Here is a 19,164-nt window from a genome sequence, read left to right as displayed (position 1 = left end):
TAAAGCAAGAGAGCACAGAGGCGGGGAAGTTTTTCTAATAGTCTGGAGATGAGATTCTGGCAAATAGAGAAGAGTAGAAGTAGCAGGAGAGTTGAGGTGAGATACACTCTGTAGGGAAATTGAGAAGATTTGGTGAGTAAGTAGATTACGGAAGGAAAAAGAGGAGTCAGGGATGACTCTAGTTTTTGAGTCTGTGACTCCCAGCAGTGATGGTGTTGCTGACAGAAATAGGAAACACTGAAGGAGGCGTTAAAGAGAGAAGATACTAACTTTGGCTGTAAATGTAGACAGTTTGGGGTGACTATGACACCTCACACAGAGATGTTCAGCAGATGGTTGGACAGAGAGGGCCAGAACTGAGGGTTCAGGGCAATGCAGAAAGTGTAGATTTGGGGGGAAAAAAGGAAAAAAAAAAGAAAATGTAGATTTGGGAATCACAGGCCTTCAGGTATAACGAACCTCTCAACATGAGTAAGGTTTCTGAAAGAAACAAGATAGAAAAGCAGAGCCCAAACACTGGGGACAGGCCATCACTTAGGGTGTAAATTGCCCAGGTAAAGATGAGTACCTCAAGGACATGGAGGAGTCCTGTGCCTCATTTTACACTTCCTGCCTCTGTGCTAAGTTCATGGAAGATAGTCACTAAAGATTTGCAGAGACACACTAATTATAAAATTATAGCCCTCTTCTGCCTACTTCATAAGCTTTAGATTTGGCAAGTTCCCACTGTACAGGACATTTATGTCCTTTCCATCTCTTACTGCTCCCCCATCTCCCACCCCATTGTTCTCTTCCCTTATTTCTTCTTTCTGATCCTTATGGCAGATATTCCCGTATCTGTTCAAGGGTCCATTTACAAAAGATTTACCTTGTAGGGTTTTTTTTAATTTAAATTAAATATGTCTGTTAGTCAAAATGGCATTTTCATAAGTAAAAATGACTTATTTCTCTTTTCCAGATAATCCAGAATTTAGGATTTATCATACTCAGTGAGGCTTTTGATGAGTAGCATTACAGTCATCTTTTTATTTTAGGATGTGGGATAATGTGTTTGTCAAACTAATGAAAACCACACTGAAGTTCATGCTATCTAGCTATATTATACTGTTTCATTAATGTCTAAGATGCAGGTGAAGTTTATACCATTGACTCTCTGATCTGATATGTTTTAGGCAAGGTAAAGAATCCTGAATGGAGCAGAAATGAAATTCCACATAGTTGTGGTGAGGTTTGTAGAAAGAAACAGCCTGGCCAGGACTGCCCACATTCCTGTAACCTGTAAGTTGGAACACTAGACGCCTGGGGATTCCTGGTAGACACACTTCGCTCATGGCTCTGAGTACATATATCTGGTGGTTAGCATGTAACAGGATGGGGTGAAGGGCAATATGGTACCATTTACTGAACACTTACCCTGTGCCAGGCACTCTGCAAGAGTTAACTCATTGAATGCTTACAACAGCCCAGGAATGTATAGATATTTATCATCTCCATTTTACTGATGAGGCTCCGAAAGGCCAAGTATCTTGCCCAAAGTCATAGTGCTAGGAAATGGTGGAGATGGGGTTTCCACGATACTATACTGCTAGCTTCTAAGAAGAAATATCCCCCAGTGATATCCAGGTCCAAAAGAGTGACTAGGACAGACTTCTGTCTGTGAAAAGGCAATTGGGTAGGGTCCTGTTGCACATGTTTTTAGGATTCAAATCCCTCTGTCCAGTAAGTAGCCAGCTTTACAATGTATCTAGTCAGCTTCTAAATAAGAGGAATGCCCAATACTAACAGTTGATTAGTTATAAAAAAAAAAAAACAAATAACAAATTTCTACAGCTTTGACTTCAGACAAATGTTTAATTCCTGGGGCCAAGTCACTTAACAGTTGTGTGACCTTGGGCAAGTTACTTCTCTAAGCCTCACTTTCTGCATCTGTAAAATAATAATGATATGGACATTAATATTTATCTCATAGAGTTCTGTGACTATTAAATTAATGCATCTAAGAGGCTTGGTACAGAGTTTGGCATATGGTAAATGGTCAAGTAATGGTAACTTGTTTTTATTACCCAAATCTAAAAGTAAAACAGACTTCAAAGTGTTATCTTGGTGCTTGTGCTGCATGGAGCAGGGGTAAATGTTGGGCCTGAGGCCTTGTGGGTCAGGATGTGGGTTGCTGCTGGGGAATTGCCCGTGGTAGGAGAGCTGCCCAGATAGGGATACAGAGTATGGCCTACTGCCTGCTGGGCATTCAGCCCCTAACCTTCTTTTACTGCTTCTATAGGTCCTTCCTCAGAACCCAGGGACTCATCTGTTTAAACTGTTCCTTCCCTCAGTAGGCATTTTAAGTAAATTTAATAATAAATTAACCCTCTGCATGAACTATCTTTCTGAAGTCTTTAGCAGAAATGGCCCCCTGTCATGACTACCAGAGAACATCAAAAGTGATGCAGATTAGGTGGTCAGCACCACGTCTGAAGGAAAGGAGGCCCTAAAACATCTAAGTGGGCTAAGACCATATTTGGAAACGTTATTTTTGACTGTCAGAACCAAAGAAAACCAGTATTTTGACTTGGGCTTTACTTTTCTGGTTAAGTATTCTAAGGTGATAATGCCATAAATACTGTATGAAAACATTGTTGGTATTTTTGTTTAAATAGTTTAATCAACATTAGGCAAACACTAAAACATTTCATAGTGGGTTTATTTGTTGGCATATTCACAGTAAGACCCAGTAGGGGCAACTTTGTTCAGGTTTGGGTACATGAGTATGATTTATTCATCTAAGCCTTTCTCTTTTAGTCTCTGCCATCCTGGACCTTGCCCACCCTGCCCTGCCTTCATGACTAAAACATGTGAATGTGGAAGGACCAGGTAAAGTTAGAACTGCTCTGCTCTCTAAAGACTTCAGTGTCCACTTCAATGATTTATGTGTGAATTTCTAAAGTAAGAATTAGTGGGTAGATAGAAATAAGTGGTAGGCATAAATAGTATTTTTTTTTTTTAAGATTTTATTTATTCATTTGAGAAAGAAAGCACAAACGGGGAGAGGCAGAGAGAGAGGGAGAAGCAGACTCTCCACTGAGCTGGGAGCCCGAATGGGGCTCAATCCCAAGACCTGGAGATCACGACCCGAGCCGAAGGCAGACACCCAACCATCTGAGCCACCCAGTGCCCCTAAATAGTACTTTTTGTTAAATAGTAGTTTACTCTGCTACCCTGATCCTGTTTTGCAGTCTTATAAGTGATTAAGAAGTTATTTGCATGGTGAGATTACCCATTTCAGTTGAATGCCAAGATGATAGGGACTTTTTTCTTAACCTGTCTGTGGGTGAAAGAATCAGGATTAAACTCAGGCCTGTTAAGGTTCAGGAGACAGGGACCATTTGCCTATACCTAGCATTATATCTGGCATCTAGGAGGTTTTCAATGAATATTGTTAAATGAAAAAATAAGTGACCCCAGAGCCCATTCTCTTTTCATTATAATACAAGTTCTCCGTCATCAGGGCAAGGATCACTGTTAGTTATGGAATGTTTCTGAGGCTCATTAAGACCCAGATGATTTTTGAACCACAGGACAAAATGGGATTGAGCCAGTTTTCAGTGAATCATATTTGTCTGAACTTACAAGGACAGTGGTGTGGCCGGAGAGTCACATGTAAGGGCTCTGGGTCAGAAAGACCAGGTCAGATCTGGGCTCTGCCACTAATTAGTTGTTGATCTGGGCAAGTTACTTGGTCACACTGAGCCTCATTTTTCTTATCATAAAATAGAAATAATAGTGTTCACCCCCAGGGGTTGATGTTAGCCATGATGCTGAGCACTGGAAATTGATCGTCTGTGTATGTAATAGTGACTTTTTAAAACAAAATATGTAGGTAAGATGAAAGTAGGGGATAGAATAAAACTCTTCTTGCAGGAGAGTAGACTCCAAGCTCTAAACCATCACCCTGGAAAGAGACCTGAAGATAGTTGTCTAAAAGGACTAACTTCATATCCTTCTCTAGGCAATAAGTCAGCAAAATTAGGATGCTTATTGGAACAAAGCCAGAATGATTTTCCCATCCTGAATCAAAGTGACATACAGTATGTTCTTAAGTATTATAACTACATAAAATGCCGGAGTACCAGATCCCATGAGAATGCCATTGTACTTCCATTCTTAGTATATACATTATAACTGACACTCCCTGCCCTGGCCCCCCTGCCCAAACTTTCCTGCCTCCATCTGTAAGATACTGTGGGAGCTCCCAGCTCTTTCCCCTCCTGCATGCTACTTCATGGGAACTCAGTGAAGAAATCTACAGAGAGGAACTTCATTTCTTCACTGGTCAGCATATAGGGAGAGAGAGCAGGATGGGAAATAAGGAAAGCAAAGCAGGGGAAAAAAGAAAAAGTGGAGAGGAGGAGAGTAATTAAGGAAATAAAGATTGGAGGAGGTAAACAGAAAAGTGACGGAAATGGGGTCAAGAGAAAGGTTTCATAGTTTTTGGGGGTAAAGTTTGGGCTTCATTTTTAGTTTAGCTATCCAACAGGAAATTACTGTCCAGCATCAGACTAATGCTGTGTATACATCTGTTTTCTTTCCAGGCACACAGTTCGCTGTGGTCAGGCCGTCTCAGTCCACTGTTCCAATCCATGTGAAAATCTTTTGAACTGTGGTCAGCACCACTGTGCTGAGCTGTGCCATGGGGGTCAATGCCAGCCTTGTCGGATCATACTGAACCAGGGTAAGTGGTGGGCACACCAGTCAGCAATACTTGTGTATTTACTGGAACCTTACTTATAGTTGTCTTGATGACATGGATTGGTTTTAAGCCTATAGTTACAAGGTCTCTAGTAGCTCTGTACCTTGGGTAGAGAGAAGTGGAGATACATTAATGCTTAGATGGTTTCAGTGTTTAGTTTTAGTGTTTAGTTTCCGTGTTTGGTTTCGTAATACCAGTATAGGTCATTGTCCTACTATAGAATTTGGACAGTAGATTTTAAAATGCTGTTTAAAAGTGTTTGGGAAATGTTTTAAAAAAGTAACTTCTTGAAAAGGTTGTAGGAGGGGTGCCTGGGTAGCTCACTTGGTTTAGTGTTCAACTCTTGAGTTCAGCTCAGGTCTTGATCTCAGGGTTGTGAGTTCAAGCCTCATGTTGGGCTCCATACTGGGCATGGAGCCTACTTTATTTATTTATTTATTTTTAAAGATTTTATTTATTTATTTGACAGAGAGAGACACAGCAAGAGAGGGAACATAAGCAGGGGGAGTGGGAGAGGGAGAAGCAGGCTTCCCGAGGAGCAGGGAGCCCGATGCGGGGCTCGATCCCAGGACCCCGGGATCATGATCTGAGCTGAAGGCGGATGCTTAACAACTGAGCCACCTAGGCGCCCTTTGGAGCCTACTTTAAAAAAAAAAAAAGGGGGGGGATCTGAAAAGGCCAAAAAAATCTTGAGAAAGAATGAAGTTGAAAGACTTAAACTATCTAATTTCAAGACTTATAAAGTTACAATAACTGCACATAATCAAGTGCAGTTTTTGGTGTTAAAGGTAGACTAGTAGATAAATGGAAGATAACAAAGTCCAGAAACAGACCCACATATGTACACTCAGTTGATTTTCAACCACAATGTTAAGTTAATTCAGTGGGAAAAGGCGAGTCTTTTTACAAATGTTGCTAGAACAACTGGATGTATATATAAGAAAAAACAAACCTCAACCTCTGTCTTACTCTTTACACAAAAATTAATTCTACGTGGATCACGGACTTAAATGTAAAACCCAGAAACATAAAGCTTCCAGAATAAACTGTAAGAGAATATTTTCACAACTTTGGGGTTAGGTAAAGATTTCTTGGACAGAGCAACAAAAATACTAACCATAAAAAAAAATTTGATACATTGAACTTTAATCAAAATTAAAAATTTCTGTTCATCAAAAAATACCATTAAGAAAATGAATAGATCAATTGCAGATTGTATCCAGAATATTTGAAGTATTCCTACAAAAACAACAAAAAAAAGAGGAACAACTTAATGAGCAAAAGACTTGAACAGATGCTTCACAAAAGAAAACATAGGGGCACCTGGGTGGCTCAGTCAGTTAAGTGTCTGCCTTTGGCTCAGGTCATGATCTTGGGGTCCTGAGTTCGAGCCCTGCGTTGGGCTCCCTGCTCGGCAGGGAGTCTGCTTCTCCCTCTCTCTGTACCCCTCCCCCAGCTCATGCTCTCTGTCTCTCTCTCAAATAAATAAAATCTTCAAAAAAACATATAAATAGCCAATAGACATGTGAAATGTGCTGTAAAGGAAATGTAATTAAATTAGAAGGAAATGTAAATTAAAACCATAATGAGAGTAATATAGTATAACCATTTTAGAAAACAGTCTGGTAGTTTCTTAAAAGGTTAAATGTAGAATTTTACCATATGACCCAGCAATTCTACTCCTAGGCATATATCCAAAAGAGATGGAAATGTATATGTCTGCACAAAACTTGTAAGTGCATGTGCATAGCAGTACTATTCATCATAGTCAAAATGTGGAAACAATTCAAATGTCTATCACCTGAGGCGCCTGGGTGGCTCAGTCAGTTAAGTGTTTGCCTTCGCTCAGGTCATGATCCCACATTGGGCTCCCTCCTCAGCAGGGAGTCTGCTTCTCCCTCTCCTCCCTGCTCATGCTCTCTCTTGCTATCTCTGTCACTCTCTCTCAAATAAATAAATAAAATCTTTAAAACAAAACAAAAACAAATGTCTGTCACCTGATGAATGGATAAACAAATGTAACCATACAGCAGATTATTATTCAGCCATGAAAAGGAATGTAATATTGATAGATGCTGTGAAGTGGATGAACCTCCAAAACATTATGCTAAGTGAAAGAAGCCAGCCACAAAGAAACTCATACTGTGTGATTCTTTTGTTTTTACAATAGCCCCTGATCTGCAGGGATCTTGGGCTGTCATGTATTGGTGCCCTGTAGAGTTTTGTTTCATTAGATCTTACCTTGATGTGATGCTATGGATCTATGTTCGCACTTAAAATATGTAACAGCCCAATGAAATGTTTTATGTTGTGTACTATGAGGATTTCGTGTAAGGAACTGTGCTGTATATTACTCAACTGTTCTCTTCATGGGTCCTCTTGGGAGAAATTCCTGTCTGGCCTTATTTCCAAGAGAAGTTGTTTTCCTCAGAGATGATTGATCTTTTTATCTTAGGAACCCTGGGTAACAGACCTAATGTTTGTCTTTATAGTGTACTTTTTTAAGCTATGATTTATTCTATATCTCTGCCATTGTCCTACTTTTCACATCTTTAAATTTATGTTCCTTTGTTATATTTCACATATCCTTACATGCTACCTCAAATCCATTTGAGATAAGGCAGGAGTTAAGTATACCCTGGCAGTTTGGTCTTAGCAGTATAGACTGTGGTGTGGGAGGGTCCCCTTGTGGACCATATTTAACTCTGATTCATATTGTGCTTTTTCTCAGCTAACTCACCCAGGTCTTTTTTGTACAAATCTATATGGATCCTAGTCTCTGCCTTTCTGTTTTTGTGTAGCTGATTTTTCAAACCCAGATGAAAACTTTTTGTCTGTCTGCAGTAAATAGGAGACTGTTACGGTCATGAGTATAGCTCATTTACCCTCTTCATCTGTAATTCTTCTAGGATGCCTCTCTAGGATCTAGAGATTTAATAAGCATTCCTCCCAGGGGTTCATTCATGTGTTGACAAAAATGCTGAATAGGCTAAAGCTGGCAGCAGACCTTCCAGACTGCCTTTGGTTCCCTAATAATCTTCAGCCAGCAATGACCACCCAACTCTTCTGTCACCAGCTCATACTGCTGTGTCTCTTGTGCCTATGCATATATAACAGGGCTATTTAATGTACTCAGGTTATTTCCTGATTGATCGGGGCTCCATTTTGTTTTTATTGTCACAATTTTCTGACCCTTTATTCTTTTTTGTTTTTTATTGAACTGAATTAACATAGAATGTTTTATTAGTTTCAGGTGTACAGCATATTGATTTGACAACGCTGTACTCAGTGCTCACCACAATAAGTGTAGTCACTGTCTGTCACCATATATTGTTATTATAGTATTATTGACTCTATTCTCTATGCTGTCCTTTTCATCTCCATGACTTATTTTATAACTAGAAGTTTGTACCTTTTAATCCCCATCACCTGGTTCATCCATTCCGCTACCCACTTCCCCTGTGGCAACCACAAGTTTGTTCTCTGTATTTAAGAGTCTATTTGGTGTTTTGCTTGCTTGTTGATTCATTTGTTTTGTTCTTTAGATTCCACATAAAAGTGAAATCATACGGTATTTGTCTTCTCTATCAGGCATACCTCACTTAGCACAATACCCTCTAGGTCCATCCATGTAGTTGCAAATGGCAAAGTCTCATTCTTTTTTTTCTTTTAAGATTTAATTTATTTGAGAGAGAAAGAATGAGAGAGAGAGAGAGCATGGGGGGGGGAGGGTCAGAGGGAGAAGCGGACTCCCCGCTGAGCAGGGAGCCCGATGCAGGACTCTATCCCAGGACTCCAGGATCATGACCTGAGCCGAAGGCTGTCACCCAACCTCTGAGCCACCCAGGCACCCCGCAAAGTCTCATTCTTTTTATGGCTAAGTAATATTCCATTGTGTGTGTGTGTGTGTGTGTGTGTGTGTACACATACATACCACATCTTCTTTATCCATTCATCTATTTGGACTCTTGGGTTGTTTCCATATCTTGGCTATTATAAATAATGCTGCAACAAGCATAGGGTACATGTATCTTCTGAATTAGTGTTTTTGTTTTCTTTGGGTAAATACCTAGTTTTGGAATTGCTGGATCATGGTATTTCTGTTTTTAATTTTTTGAGGAACCTCCATACAGTTTTCCACAGTAGTTGCACCAATTTATATTTCCATCAGCAGTGTACAAGGGTTCCTTTTTCTCCACATTCTCACCAACACTTGTTAGTCCTTATCTTCTTTTTTTGTTTGTTTTATTTTATTTTATTTATTTATTTGAGAGAGAGAGAAAGCCAGAGAGAAAGCATCAGCAGGGAGGAGAGGGAGAAGCAGGCTCCTTGTGAGCAGGGAGCCCAACATGGGGCTCAGTACCAGGATCATGACCTGAGCTAAAGGCAGATGCCCAACAGACTGAGCCACCCAGGCGCCCCATCCTTATCTTTTTGATACTAGGCATTCTGACTGGTGTGAGGTGATATTGTGGTTTTGATTTATGTTTCTTTGATGATTAGTGATGTTGAGCATCTGTCAGCAATGTGTGTCTTCTTTGGAAAAGTGTGTATTTGGGTCCTCCGCCCATTTTTAACTGGATTATTTGTGTTTTTGGTGTTGAGTTACATAAATTTTTTTTTTTTGGATTTTTTTATTGAGTTGATAGAGACACAGCAAGAGAGGGAACGTAAGCAGTGGGGAGTGGGAGAGGGATAAGCAGGCTTCCCATATTTTGGTTATTAACCCCTCGTTAAACATCTCATTTTCAGATGTCTTCTCCTATTCGTTAGATTGCCTTTTTGTTTTATTGATGGTTTCCTTTGCTGTGTAAAAGCTTTTTATTTTGTTATAGTCCCAATGGCTTATTTTTGCTTTTATTTCCCTTGCCTGAGGAGACCTATCCATAAATATGTTGCTAAGGGCAGTGTCCAAGAGATTACTGCCTATGTTTACTTTTAGGAGTTTAATGGTTTCAGGTCTCTCATATAGGTCTTTAATTCATTCTGAGGATACTTTTGTGTATGGCGTAAGAAAATGGTCTAATTTCATGCCTTTGCATGTAGCTGTTAAATTTTTCTGGCACCATTTACTGAAAAGACTCTCTTCCCCGTTGTATATTCTTGCCTCCTTTGTCATAGATTAATTGACCATATAGTTGTTTTTTTGTTTGTTTTGTTTTTTAAAGATTTTATTTATTTACATGAGAGAGAGAGAATGAGAGATAGAGAGCACGAGAAGGAAGAGGGTCAGAGGGAGAAGCAGAATCCCTGCTGAGCAGGGAGCCCGATGTGAGACTCGATCCCGGGACTCCAGAATCATGACCTGAGCCGAAGTCAGTCACTTAACCAACTGAGCCACCCAGTCGCCCCAATTGACCATATAGTTGTGGGTTTATTTCTGACCCTCGATTCTTTTGTTCACAGCTGTCTGCTCACACCTCCAAAAATAAAAAAAACGCCTGTGTTCTATCTGAGCAGAAACTTAGCAAAGAAAAGCCTCCTTGCAGAAATTCCCAGTTACTAGGGTTAATTTACCAATTCATTGATTCCATAAATATTGGTTGTATTTCCTACATCTGTATTCGTCCAATAAATCTTTATTGAATAAATGAATCAGTTTTAGAACGGGATGAAACTGCAAATGTACTTACTGGAAGATGGAATGTAGATTTTAAAAATCAAAAGTCTTGGTTAGGGCTTTTATTGATTTGAGGCTTTCCCCCTTCTCGTGTCTCATTGAAAGTTTTTGGTCTGTTCATTTTATTTATAAACATTATTTCTAATGTTTGAAGTTAGAAGTATTCTATTTTATTTTTTACTAAATATGTGATTTTAAGATTTGATGTTTTTTATAATGTTGCATTTATTTTGATGTTGATTTTCTGTGCAAGTAGATATCTAAGTTGTACTGAGAAAGAAGGAAAGCATCATTAGGTCTGCAAGATTTCAATTCAGTTTCTACTCTTTTGGTCTCCATTTATTATGTAGAGCCAAGTATATTTGCACAGATTGATTTTTTTTTAAAGATTTTATTTATTTTTGAGAGAGTGAGAATGAGAGAGAGAGAGTACATGAGAGTGGGGATGGTTAGAGAGAGAAGCAGGCCCCTCGCTGAGCAGGGAGCCCGATGCGGGACTCGATCCTGGGACTCCAGGACCATAACCTGAGCCGAAGGCAGTTGCCCAACCAACTGAGCCACCCAGGCGCCCTGCACAGATTGATTTTAACAGGATAAATTTTTATTATAAATTGAAAATGTGAAGTGACACTTTTTTTTTTTAAGATTTTATTCATTTATTTGAGATAGAGAGTGAGAGCTGGTTGGGAGAGGGAGAAGCAGACTCCCCGCTGAGCAAGGAGCCCAATGCAGGACTCAATCCCAGGACTCTGGGACCAGGACCTGAGCCAAAGGCAGACGCTCAACCGACTGAGCCACTCAGGCGCCCCATGAAGTGACACTTAGAAAAATTATATTAGTTGATGAAAATTAATTCTTATCAGACTTGTTACATTTTTAATACATCAGAAACATAACTCCTTAAATATAACACATATTTATTGCTAACCTCAAGAAGTAAAGGAACTCATTATTTCTTGAACCCACAGGAAGATCTGTAGATGTTGGACCAGGTTCTTTATCTAGCAAATAAAAGTCTTGAGTTGTTTGAACTTTCTACTCAGTGTGAATACTCAAACATGATTACTTCAAATTCAATAGTAGTAAAATACAAATTATTAAGGATTTTATATTGCGCTGATTTTTTTTATTCCTTTTTAGCAATAGAAAGTGTTTGTGAGCATTTTATGTGAACCTCAATATATAAAGTATTAAATCTCTGCTGCTTTGATTGGAGAGAAGATGGCAGGGATTCAGTAATCAGCTCTTCCATGACTGTCACCAGCTTAGCTTCCATCTTCTGTAACTTCTCCAGAGGATCCCTGGGAGCCTTAGGGTGAATGGTTCTCAGCCATGGCCTTATGGGCCAGGTAGTAGTCTCTTAATTTAGAGGGTTGCTTCACTTTAATGCTCTTTTGGGGATTGGCTGCAGAGGCACCATGAGATACCGACAGTCTTACAAGGCCCTTTTTACTTCCTCTGATAAAGCCTTTTAGGTGGGTCTTAGAGCTTCTATATAAGCCCCATTTATTTCTGCATCAGGTCTGGTCAACACTAATGAGTAGCATTTTGTGCTAGGTTCTTAGAGATTGTTTGGAATATTTTAAGAACCCATACAGTTTACTCACCTTTGTTTTTGAAATTGTGTCCTCAAGTATGCTACTGTGGCAGCACTTCCCGAGATGTGTTATGTGGAACAGATATAGGAAAGTCTGATGGATTTGGCGACTTTGGCTGTTTAAAGATATGTGGCAAGTAAGGTTTTATGTTTTTCTCAGTTAGAATAAAGCCATATTTTATGCAACAATTATGTAACAGTCTGTTGTTTTTCTTAACAGGGACTTGAAATGTGGGAACCATACATGTTCTCAAGTGTGCCACCCTCAGCCCTGCCAGCCATGCCCACGGCTTCCCCAGCTGGTGCGCTGTTGCCCTTGTGGCCAGACTCCTCTCACCCAATTGCTAGAACTTGGAAGTAATGGTCGGAAAACATGCATGGATCCTGTCCCTTCGTGTGGAAAAGTGTGCGGCAAGCCTCTGTCATGTGGTTCCTTAGGTAACTAGTAGGCATAAAGTTGTCTTTAAACATATGAATGAAAATGTTTGGCAACAGTGACTATATAAGCAAAATAGTGTTCAATTTCAGTTATGATATCAGAGGCTTTTGAAAATACTAATGATCGAATTTGTATGGGCACTTTTTCTTTCCTCTTCAGAATATACTTGTGAAAACTCAAATATGCCCAAGTGATCTCTCCTGCTTCAGGTATTTTATTGCCAACTTAGGACAGTTGTGAGATACTGTCCCATGCAGGGCTGGTGCCAGGGGGTGGGGGGGAGGTTCAATTTCTCTTAGTAGCCTGCAGTAGTATGAAAACCATATATCCTTTTACTAATCCAGGGTAAAGGCATTTTCATATAATGGGAACATGTTAAATAACTGTGGGTGAGATGTTAACTAAAATGCTAAGTATAATAAAACCAGCCATTTGGAGTACTCAGGAAATACTTTCTCTATAGATAAGTTTCCCATCTAGTTGAGGGAAAAGACCTCCTGAGCATCATTTTGGAAGGACAGTTTTCTAAAATTTACATTTGCTTTCTTTAAACAGAGGTTACTGGAGATAATTTTTCTCTTTATTGACCCAGAGTCATCATTTTCCTGAACCTCAGTTAATTGTATTATGCTGGGTACAGTGATGCCCTTAGGGCCTGCTAAGGTTTCTCAGGCAATTTCCCTACACCAATATGCAGTTTGAATTGTTTTATCTACTTGTTAAAGTTTTTGATAGTTTATTTCCTGTCATTGCTTTTAGTATGTCTGTGTGCCTACCATTAGTGACTCTCCCTTTTTCCTGACTTGTGGCTTCTGATTACTTGGATATAGAAACCAGAAAAAGTTTGTTAGAATTAGCTTTAAAGTAATAGTTTGAGTTCTGGAATGTTCTGAGGTAGTCCTTGGGGAATATACCTGTATAGTTTTGCAGTGACTTGGCACCCTCTCTCCTGGGTAAGTGTTCAAAGGCTGTGTATTTAGAAAAATGGACATGGGCAACTGAGTCTATATAAGAGAGGTGTTCCTATAACTAATTGGCAAAGCTAAAATCTTTAGGTTTGGTTTCCATGTTTATCAAAAAGAGAGATTTCATATTTCTTCCAGATACCAGCAGAAACCGGTAGGTACACCCTACCTAATTATTTTTTACAGTGTGACTTTAAAATTCTGTATAGGGGAGGAATGCTCTTTTCTCATGTTTTAATACATATTTTTAGTGCATTAGGAAAATCAGTTGTCTGTTGGTTCTCTTTGCCTACTGTAAAAATGTATCTTCAGATAAGCTCTGTAAAGTGGAGTTTAAATGACTTCAAAATCAAGAAGGATGGTAAAGGTCTTCCCTTTTCAGAAAGCTCATGGGTCAGTTTTGTAATAATTTCATATACGATGACCAGAAATCCCACTGTGGGGCTAAGATATGTGACAATGAGAGAAGGAGGAAATGTGAAATGGGCAAGTGCATGGGGACTTGAGCAAGAAAAGGATAGTAATTGTCTTTATAAACAGGCCCAGGGGGTGGGACAAGACCACATGAAGGGGTTTGAGGGTAACCACTTGTTACCTCAACAAGTTTTTAATCATGGAAAATTTGTAAGGAATTAGGCTGAGTTGGATTGAGAAACTCAAAGACAAGCCCATGACTAGTGAAAACAACGGCTGTCAAGTTTATTCAGACCTGACTTATCTGTAGAAAGCTTGCTGAGGTTTTTTAGTAGCTCACTGAATAGGAATTTCCATCCTAGACAGATCGCTTTAGTACAAGACACTAGGGAGAGTTCTGCTTTCAGGATGGAAACATGAGCTACATGGACCCATTCCCCAGCAAAACAGGCAAAGCTAGGGAACATTATTACGAAGCAATCATTTAAAGTTTCTGGAAATGTTCCTGTGGGCATACATCAGATGAAGAAGTATTTTTTATTAAAGAAAATCTAAAATTCAGTAAGAACAGCAAGTCTGTGTTGTTGTTTAAGTCACAGTCCACTCCCTTCCTTCCACCCCAAGCTCAGCTTAACAAAAGCTATATTCAGGATAGGTGTGCCAGGAAGATGAGGCTGCCTCTACCCCTAAGCTCCCAGTCAAGGGTTACCATATCTCCCTGGGAGGAGCAGACTGCCAGCATTTTTCATCCCCTGTAACTCCAAGTTGAAGAGGCTAAATTTCTGGTAAGCACAGCTGAGAGATTGGGGGCTCTCTTCCATACAGGCCCACCTATAAGTCAGAGTTTTTACCCCATCCATAACAGGCTAGACTACTGGGGCCCCAGTCATCTTCACCTCAGCTCACTTTTAGAGCAGATGTTCCACACTGGGAAAAACAAGCCAAGAAAACCAGAGGCTGCTGTCCCACTCAGCACCAAGAGTAACTGACTGAGACTTTTCCCAGGGGGAAAGGTAATCCATAAGAAAAGAGAGCTACAAAGTATTCCCCCAAAGGAATGGACTTTAATTTGTAACACTGGAGAAGTTCAGACCTGAATAAAGGCCCTTTAGAAAATAATACTTCTTTTTAATTAAGGGCAATAAGCGAAACTGTAAGCCAGCTAGTTCAGCAGAAAGAACCAGGAAAAGAGACAGCTAAGAGGAGCCCTTCTGAGGTCAGAACAAACTTCACAGACTTTACTCAAAGACTACCCCTACCCACATTTCATTGGATCAGACTGCTGGGCAATTTATGCCCAGCAGAGAGAAAGTAGAATAAAGAAAAGTGAACGGCATCTCTAAACGAATGCGGGGCACTTTTAAGCACACAAGCATATATGTAATGGGAATGCCACAATAGTAGAAAGCAGAAAAATATTTGAATAGCTGAAAACCTTTCAAGTTTATTGAAAACCATTAATCTATGGATCCAAGAAGCTCAGCTTATCCAATAGGATGAATTCAAAGAGATCCACACCTAGACACAATTAAAAAGCTGAAAACCAAGGACAAAGACAAAATCTTGAAAGTAGCAAGAGAAGTATGACTCCTCTCATACAAGGGAACCCCTATAAGATTAACAGCAGACTTCTCATCAGAAACAATGGAGAACACTACATCACAACAAGAAGACACTGGAATGAACTATTCAAAATGCTGGGCGAGGGGGGAACTGCCAACGAAGAAGCTTCTATCCAGCAGAGCTATCTTTCAAAAATGAAAATAACAGAGAATTCATTCCTAGTAGATCTACTTCACAATAAATATTAAAGGAAGTTCTTCAGATAAAAGCAAGTAAACCCAGATATAAATTCAAATCCATATGAAAAATCAAAGAGTAATGGTATTTACATAATTTTAAATGATAGTGTAAATGTATATTCTTTTTGCAACTGACTTAAAATTAACAGTTGTGTAAGATAATATGTAATTATAGTATTAGGCTTGTAACATGTGGAAATATATCTGACAATAAGAGCACAAAGGGGGTGGGTGGGATCAAAGTTGTACTGGAGTAAGGAAGTGATATACCAAGTGGTAACTCAGATCTGCAGGAACAAATGAAGAAAACCAGAAATGGTAAATAAGATGATAAACACAACAAACTATGAATGTATGCTTGCTCTACTATTCTCAGCTTTAATAAAAATTATATGAAGTAATTAATGTATTATGGGGTTTATAACATGTAGACATAACATATAACAATAATAGCATAAAAGAGAAGAGAGAATAGAGCTACTACATAGGATTAAGGTTTCTGTATCTCGTTGGAATTAGGTTAGTATAAATCTGAAGTTGATTCTGATAAGATGTGTATGGTAAGCCCTAGAACAACCATTAAGAAAATACCCCCCCTAAAAATAGGGAAAAATACCATTAAAGGAAAAAAATGTTAAATTAGAAAATATTCACTTAATGCCAAAGAAAGCAGTAAAGAGGATTACATTAACAAAAAAGACATGAGGGATACAGAAAAGTAAAAGATAAATGGCAGATATGATCCAACTGTATCAATAATAATGTGAATGGATTAAACTATTAAAAAGCAGAGGCTATCCAATCAATTTTTTTTATAAAGCACATGATCCAACTATGTGGTATCTTTAGAAAATATACTTTAGAGTTAAAATTAGGCTGAAAATAAAAGAATGGAAAAAAACACATTTAAACAGTAGCCATTAGAGACTGTGGCTGATCCCCGAGGTGTCCTTGAAACAGGATTTGTCCTAAATCTAGTTTAGCAGGATGAATGGCAGACCTCTTATCACCAGAGAGTTGCAGAGCTGGAGTCAGTGAGGTTATGGATCATGGTTTCTGATTGTTTATGATCTCCAGATTTTCAGAGTCAAAAGAGTACTTTAGTAAAGTCATCCATGGCTATAATTTTAAGGATATCCAAGTCTAACCTTGAGACTTGAGCCCTGAAGAAAGAAGTCAGAAGATCTGATTTTTGACTTAGGCAAAGCATTATGCACTCCACAGGATATTCCAGTGACTAATTCTGGGCCCTTTCTTTGCCAGAAAAGGCCCAGCCTGCTAGATTAAGAGAGGATAGAGGAAGAGGCATTGACTACATCCTTCTTCCCTCAACTCTGATTCTGGAGTTGCAGGGCATAGAAGTAGAAGACCAGTGTGGCTAGTGAACTTGGGAGTCTGAAAATACATACTTGCAGTGTTCATTCCTAGCTCTTTTCATTTTTATTAAAGATTTCATTCATACCTGCGAAAAACTCTGCCATGAAGGAGACTGTGGACCATGCTCTCGTACATCAGTTATTTCCTGCAGATGTTCTTTCAGAACAAAGGTAAATTGTAAACAATGTTAGAGTTGTTATCACCCATACCTTTTAAATTAGTGATTATGGGATGGGAGGAATCAAAATAACATGATAATGTTTTATTCCTCTCATAGTATGTGTGATTCATTCAGTCCAGCCAGTATATGCTGACAGCAACCAGAGACCAGTTGTAGGGTGGGTATTGGGGGTGGGGGAAAGTATCACTCCAGGCTCTGAGACCAGTAATGGGACTAAGGCAAGTATACAAGTGTGATAATGCTAGATGCTAGTATAGAACAAAAGCACTATTGCAAGGAGTTAGCTAACTAAGAAGTTGGAGAGAACACAGTCCACAAGATCACCTTCATTTCTGACACCCACTGCAAGAGTTTAGACAACTGCTGAATTAGAATAGTCCACAAGACCCTAACTTCTGATGCCAACTGCAAGTCCAGTGTCCCCAAGACCACCCTCAGGGTTTGATAATTCACTAAAAGGACTCAGAACTCATTGAAAGCTGTTGTAATCGTGGTTACAGCGGGGCAAGGATACAGATTAATACCACCCAAAGGAAGAAACATACAGGGCAGAGTCCAAGAAATACCAAATATGAAACTTCTAATTGTCCTCTCCCTATGGAGTTGGAACAGTGTTACTTTCTCAACATCAGTTGGTGATAATATGCATGGGGTATTGCCAACCAGGAAAGGTCACCCGAGCCTGGGTATTCAGTTTTTACTGAGGCTCTATTGTGTACACATGGTTGACTGCCCATGTAGCTGATCTCAATCTCCAGTGTCACCAGAGGTCTCCGGTTACCGTGTGACCCAAAGCCCCACACTGAAGTACATCATTGGTCTTGGTGGTGTAGCCAGTCCCCACTTTAAGACTTTTCAGTATGGCCAGCCTGTACCCTAAATTATGTTACACTGTGTGATGACCCAAGGCCTCAGGCAAACAGTGACTCTCCTATGGAGCATGATATTCCAAAGGCTTAGAGATAACCTCCCAGAAGCCAATGGCAAAGGCCAGACTGCCCTTTCAGAAAGGTTAATTCTTAACTGTACAACTGTTTTGTCAATTTCTACTTTCTGCCTGGGGCAGTTTTGATTGGACTTTTTGTTAGAAAAAGGACATCTTGGGGCGCCTGGGTGGCTCAGTTGGTTAAGTGACTGCCTTCGGCTCAGGTCATGATCCTGGAGTCCCAGGATCGAGTCCCACATTGGGCTCCCTGCTCAGCAGGGAATCTGCTTCTCCCTCTGACCCTCTCCCCTCTCACACTCTCTATCTCATTCTCTCTCTTAAATAAATAAAAAATCTTTAAAAAAAAAAAAAAAAGGACATCTTACCATTTTTACCATTCCTATGCTTGTAACCAAAGGCAGGAGCCTTGCTGTGGAAGTCTTGTGGGTAATCCAACTTGGAGAACATACCAAGTATTGATCTGTCCTCTTTGACCCACTTTCAGTGCACTTTCACTGCTCCCAAGCCCAAGGTCTGGGTAGCCGCTGACTTGCAAATGTTCTGAGGATATAGTCCATAAATTGGGTGCTAGCTTATTAGGTAAGCTTTAGAATAAAAATGTAAAAATATAGTAGTTTATATGTGGCAAAAGTTGTGTGTGTGTGTGTTTTTCCTGAAAGAAACTGCAGAGTACATGGGGCAGTAGAGATATTTTGAATGTCAGCTACAGGACCTTGAAGACTGTGAAGTACTGTGATTTAGTGATCACAATTTTAGTAATGCCCAGAGGTGCTCTTTGTGACCAAGAAGCGCAGGCAGGTTCGGATGCGTGAGCTAGAAATGGCTACTGTCAGTTTGCTTCTTTCTCCCCAGCAGTCCCATTCTCTGTGCTTTTTTGCTTCTCATTCACTGTCCTTCCTCACTCCCTTGAATACTGGACCCCATAGCAGTGAGTGTACTCATGATAAGCTGTGTGTAAATAGAATTTTTTCAAATAAGTTTTATTCTAAAATTGCTGGAAGCACTCCCTATCAGTATTAATTCTGTTGAAACCTTCAACAAAGTAAAAAATCTCTTTGAAACTGTTGATCATGACCTCA

The 19,164-nt window shown here is 39.6% G+C and overlaps 1 protein-coding gene across 4 annotated transcripts in view; it reads left to right on the top strand.

Moving 5' to 3' along the window:
- Nucleotides 1–19,164, top strand: part of NFX1 (nuclear transcription factor, X-box binding 1) — a 74,205-nt gene that overhangs the window by 21,842 nt on the left and 33,199 nt on the right. For all 4 annotated transcript variants that reach the window (XM_025852842.2, XM_025852843.2, XM_025852845.2 and 1 more), the window contains exons 5-10: nt 1,173–1,278; nt 2,797–2,868; nt 4,587–4,726; nt 11,999–12,098; nt 12,182–12,399; nt 17,031–17,128. In XM_025852842.2, coding sequence (XP_025708627.1) covers nt 1,173–1,278; nt 2,797–2,868; nt 4,587–4,726; nt 11,999–12,098; nt 12,182–12,399; nt 17,031–17,128 — 734 coding nt within the window. The remainder of the gene's footprint in view (nt 1–1,172; nt 1,279–2,796; nt 2,869–4,586; nt 4,727–11,998; nt 12,099–12,181; nt 12,400–17,030; nt 17,129–19,164) is intronic.

This window comes from Callorhinus ursinus, unplaced genomic scaffold (assembly GCF_003265705.2).
Source record: "Callorhinus ursinus isolate GAN/ISIS: 27379988/994484 unplaced genomic scaffold, GSC_fseal_2.0 scaffold42, whole genome shotgun sequence".
NCBI classification, from domain to species: Eukaryota; Metazoa; Chordata; class Mammalia; order Carnivora; family Otariidae; genus Callorhinus; species Callorhinus ursinus.
This window is presented reverse-complemented; position numbering and strand designations above follow the sequence as displayed.